Source organism: Chondrus crispus, genomic scaffold, assembly GCF_000350225.1.
Source record: "Chondrus crispus Stackhouse genomic scaffold, scaffold_58, whole genome shotgun sequence".
Classification (NCBI taxonomy): Eukaryota; Rhodophyta; class Florideophyceae; order Gigartinales; family Gigartinaceae; genus Chondrus; species Chondrus crispus.
Genome location: NW_005178551.1, coordinates 193023 through 198490, shown reverse-complemented (window position 1 = coordinate 198490; position 5468 = coordinate 193023). Strand labels below are relative to the sequence as shown.

The 5468-nt window shown below is 49.5% G+C and overlaps 1 protein-coding gene; it reads left to right on the top strand.

Annotated features, from left to right (window-relative positions):
* Positions 1-2887: 2887 nt before the first annotated feature.
* Positions 2888-4475, top strand: CHC_T00006985001 (hypothetical protein). XM_005710349.1 is given in 4 exon segments: positions 2888-3105; positions 3106-3675; positions 3843-3995; positions 3996-4475. 2 exon segments carry the CDS (start codon positions 3106-3108, stop codon positions 3993-3995), a joined length of 723 nt encoding a protein of 240 aa, XP_005710406.1. The 5' UTR covers positions 2888-3105; the 3' UTR covers positions 3996-4475.
* Positions 4476-5468: the final 993 nt, after the last annotated feature.

Below are 5468 nucleotides of genomic sequence, written 5' to 3'. Positions count from 1 at the left end.
TTTATTTTTTCCAGACAACGCATTAACTTCTGTGTTTTTTTGCAAATAGAAGTCCATCGCCACAGGTAAAGCATTTTGCTCGTCAATTTTAGCGGAAACCAATTCGTTGACGCACATAAAGCTGTTCAAAAGAAAACGTCGGCTTACAATGCGCATTTTTCTTTAAGCTAATTTTATACCAGTACTGTAGCATAGGAACATTGTGTTGAGTGCTTTCTGTTCGGTTCTAACTTCAGAAATTTTTTTGGAATGGGTCAACCTGCCAAAGAAAAATAGAACCCGTGGACATCAAAGTTGAAAAGAAATAAAATTCGCAGTTTTGTATGTTATGTTAACGCTTGGTCGGATGGAGACTAGTAGCACTAAAGGGGGGAGAGGGAGAGAGAGAGAGAGAGGGGTAGTGGACTCAGTTGACAGCAAAAGTGATACAGTATATTGCAAAGGTCGGACAGACCGGGCGAGTGGTGAAACAGCGAAAGGAGAGCGACGAGGTGTGGGAGAGGGAGGTGGGAGGGGGGTTGGGGTGGTCCATGAGCTTATCGTTAACAGTTGAGGAGCAGAAGCTGGGAGTCCAGCGGTCGAGTGGAATAGGACGCGGTCTCGTGTGCTCATGTGTGAGGGTCAGGCATTGTGAGCAGCGGGGAGGTTGTGGAGGACCATGTGTGCATGTATGGAGGTTGGCGAGGGGGGGATAGACCGATAAGTCTTTTTTGGCACACGGCATACGGTAAAGAATGCTCGACAGCGCTGTCGACAGCAAGGCACGGCGAAATCCAGCAATGCGTGCGAGGGCTTTTGCGGTGGTGTGACAGAAATGTTAATGTACCCTTCAAGGGTACCGTACCCTTCGAAGGGTAGAGATCCAATTTTATAATCTTTTTTATCAGGGCACTGGTGTGGTGCGTTGCCAGCAACGGAATCGGAACGTCAAGTTGCTGGCAGCTCCAGCAATGAGTCCTGCATGGATGGACACCCTCAATACTGCAGTATGATTGGATGATGGATAGTGTGGTGGAAAGGTGGAGCCAGTAAGGTCATGCATTGCTGTCCTGTCGTGTAAGGCTCGTACACTGTTATGACAATGCCCCCGATCCTTATTGCCTGTGCCCTCCTTCCCCTCGCCTAGCTAGTGCCTACCCGCCTACCCATACCGTAGCTCAGGTTTCTTTGTCCGCGGCTATTAGGATAGTTAGGATAGGATAACATATCCCCCATGCTGGCTGTATACTGTACCGTTGGTACTGTAGCCTGAGCATAATGAGGTTTCAGACAACTTGTACCCAAGGGCACCATAACGGTACCCTTGGTACAAGAACTTGTACAGTACCGTATTCCTTCCGTATTCCTTCGTGCATGTTCCCATGCCGTGCTCAGCGACTCCCCCCCAGTGGCAGCTGCGTGTGTGTCTGTATGTGTGTCTATGTGTGTGCCACCAGTTTGGGCAGCTTTCGGGGATCGATGACGGCGTCGGCAGGGAGCGAACGAAGCTTGTCCAGTCATTCTTCTTCTCCTGTTGTGCTGGCAACAGCAGTACAACCCCTTTCCGAGAAGAGACCACCTCCCTCATTGCTATGTAGCAACGTTCCTCCTGAAGCAGCCACGTCACAGAAATAACACCCTTCCCTGTTTTAATTTAAATTTGCACATATACTTCTCCCGATGCCTCGATTTTGTTGTGTCCAATTCGAATAGCCATTTCCTGGCTTGCACCCCCCATCACCCCTCCTCCATCCTTTCATGCCCTTTCATGCCCTTTCATTCTCATCGCGCAACACGCAGTTTGGCTTGTGTATTCCGCCTGGCCAGACAGACACCACACCTTGTTGCAACCCGCTCTCCCGTCATAGATCTTCCCAATTCACACCCACCTCTCCTCGAGGTCGCGACGGGAACCATTACTGTCTGTACCAAGGGTGGGTACAGTACCGTTGGTACAGTACATCACCCGCAGGCCACGCCCACATACCAATTCCTCGCCCCTACTTCAAAACGAGTCCTTTGTTTTGGACATGTTCCTGTACTATATTCTCAAGCATTCAGCACAAATTGCCTCTTCATTCGCGAACTGTTACAATTTGTAGAAATTTATTACTCGGTGCCACGCTGCATTCTTGTCACAAGCTCAACCCCCCTCCACTGCAGCCTCCAGCACAACCACACCAACCTTGCTTCCTCTTCCCCATCCTATCATATGTAACCTCACCGAAAACTCAAAGCCATCATGTCAACCCTCTAGCCATTCCATTCCAGTCTAGTCTCCAATAAAATCCCCTATTCCCACCAAAACACATTACAGTTGCTTTACCTTTCACTCCTGGGCCTACGTGCCAATCGTCCTAAACTTCCCTTAAATGCTTTTTTTCGCAACAAACGACCACTCCTTTCAAAACACTCTTTAGACTACGCTCCTTTGATTACCCCTGAACTTAGCTCTGCCATCCCCGCCTCCTCGTACCAACCTATGATGCACCACTTATCAGATCATTTCTTCAGACAGTAGCCATGTCTGTCTACAATGCCGTCACGGTGCAGCTTCCTGCCCTTCCTTAGGAGTGGCCTTTTTTTCAAAATGACTTTCTTCCCCGCTCTCTCATAACAACAAATCACTATTCATAGGCCACTAACCGCAGCGACGTTGCCTTTCATCTTTGTTGACCAAGACACGCATACATTCTTAGGAAAGAAACACCTCGACTTTCTCATACATGTTGTCCAAGCACATCCATGCCACCATCTTCTGAACTGTAGCAGACGCATAGGGGACTTGTGATTCCCATTTTATTCTCGAGATTTGAGGAAGAATTCCATCTCCTTGCGGACTCTATTAAAAAGGTCTTCCCTCACCAGAAGCTAGAAGTTAGAATCACAACATCTTTTCCTCTGCGCTTTTTTTTTTCTCAGAAAAGCTCATCCGCTCTGACAGCAGAGCAATCCCTTTTTCCAGCGAACAAGACAGTTAATTTTTCTGCCTGCCCCAGGCCCCTCCCTTTGGCGCTGTCCAGATTCAAGCCTCAATTTTCGCCAGTCAGGAAAAATCAAACAGGCCTCGCTCATCTTGCTTTTATATAGCGTGTATCTTCAAGCAGTTCCTCGCTTTCTGCTCGGATGAGCGCGTCAAGACACCCAAAAAGGCCCCAAAGATCTTTCGACCCACCAGAAGACATATTTTCCAGACAAATTGGCCCTTCTTCTTCTAGTTCACGAACCGGGGCTCGCAGCAGTGAGATGGGAAGAACCTCTTCCAGCAGCTACTGGTCTACCGTGATTGACCGACATCAGTGTGACGGCTGCGGAAGCCACTATAATAATAAGCGGGAGTTGGAGTTGCACAGTACTACTTGTCAGGGCAATGCAAAGCCTTTTGTCTGTCCCGAGTGCCCGACCGCGTTCAAGAAGAACTCGAACCTGGCTAAGCATATGCGCCTCGTCCATCGTGGGGAGAAGAACTTTGCGTGCACGGAGCCAGGATGCGACCGGAAGTTTGGCCAAAAGTCAAACCTCAACAGTCACGTGAAGGCTGTGCATTTGGGCGAAAAGCCTTACGTGTGCGAAGAACAAGGATGCACACGGAAGTTCTCGCAAAAGAGCGGCTTGAAGGCCCACATTAAAACGGTTCACCACCACGAAAGACCGTACAAATGCCACTGCGGCTCATCCTTTGGTCACCGCGGGGACGTAAGTGTAGTACCCTCTACTTTCCGCGTTGCCAGCATTTTTCGTTTCTCGCTCAAATTCGCTTCATGTATCACGTTGCTAACTTTGTGCACGTCCACCAAAATGTTTTCATCCCTCGCCTCCTACCTTTTTGAACATATTGGTGAATTTTGCGGGGACTCGGGTAGTTGAACCGACACATTCGCGTGCTTCATGACAAAGAGCGTCCCTTTGTGTGCCCACAGTGCCCAGATCGGAAGGCGTTTGGGCGGAAATCGGTTTTGATGCGTCACTTGTTAACACACCAATCCGAGCCGAGTTCGTCGTCTACCCGTCGCTAAGACGTGTGCGCGGGATGATGTGAAGCGAGCAGGTTTTGGAACGACGCTCAAAGAATGGAGTACAGCTCGAAGTCGCAAAAAATGGCCGCCGAGACGGGCGCCAGCATTTCATCTAACTGTAGCAGTACAGCTCCACTGTTATCAGATTTCGTCCAAGGGACGGAACGGGTCGTGGGGCGGCTGCGACTAAAACGATCGCAGGATCGACCACTTGTTTATTATTTGCGGTGATACGTTTTTTGCAACCCGGAAAGGGAGTTATGGCAGAGTGAGGAGTACAGGGAAGACAGTAGAATAGCCTGGAAACAGGAACATTGCAGAGAAAAAAAAAAAACCACCCACCCACACACACACACACACACACACCCACACACCCACACCCACGCACATAGAAACGAGGATGGGAGTGATGAAACCACCACCCATTGAGCAAAATTACGTAAGGACAGAGGCATAGATAAAGTCCAGTGCATCCCCAAAGTTAGCTTCCATGTAACCTTGCGATGTATAGCGGTCGAGCATGACGATAAGCATGAGACAGACACACGCGAAAGGTTTTCCCAAATAAGTCGCGATGTCTCATAGAAAAGAGGCAGCAGGGGCGAGCGTACAGGTACAATTCAAAGGTAAAAATGTTGTTGTAAGGGGATGTTTTACTATTTGTGGGTGAAGAAAAAACGGGTTGACAGAGCGGGGGAGGAGGTACTTAGTTTTGAAGGAGGTCGCGAGGATTAATGACTGTTTCAAAAATGTTAAGTGAATCACTCCGTTGTGATGATGGGTAAACGTCTCCGAGGGCCTCACCAAAATATGACACAAGCTACTACTGAGGATGGATGGGTGATGAATTTGATGAGGCGCACAGAGTAATGTCTGTTAAGTGACGGTTAGTTGCGGGGCATGTCACGCTTCTGCGGTGGTGTGCCCGGCAAATGAGAAGCGTCTTGGAGAGCCTCCTTTCGCTGATTTCGAGGTGCGTTCTAGAAACAGGGAAGGCTGGGGAAAAGGTTCAAGTTGGGTCTCCTGTCGGGGAAACTGATTCAGCGGTGCTGAAAAACAAACAAACAAAACGAGCTGATTGGGTAGGGGCGTTACAATGGTACCGTGGCGGGTCCCGCGGGCGGGTCCTCGTTAGCGACGAGACTCAAAAATGTGATCCAGAAGACGCTGACGACCGAGGTGAAAATGACTCGGTGCTGCGGCGGAACAAGCGAGAAGTTGATCAAGTTAATGATGGGCCATACTTTCCAACTGTTAATCATAGTGGAGCGGAAATTGTCCTTCACAAAAGCAAGCGACTTATCAAAGCCAGCGCCCTCAAAGGCCTTGATGAGTCCGAAAAAACCGGCGGTAGCAAACGGGGCGTAGGCGAGCTGATCCAGGGTGAGCTTAATGAGGATGCCCGTCGGGCCTGCGACCTTGACGAAGGACTCCAAAAATGCGAACCAGAAGTGTGCCTGGGGGCCTCCGCAG

Coding starts and splice junctions, on each gene's coding strand:
- CHC_T00006985001 (XM_005710349.1), top strand. CDS start 3,106: ATGAGCGCGTCAAGACACCCAAAAAGGCCCCAAAGATCTTTCGACCCA. Junction 3,676..3,842: donor CCTTTGGTCACCGCGGGGAC/GTAAGTGTAGTA, acceptor GGACTCGGGTAG/TTGAACCGACACATTCGCGT.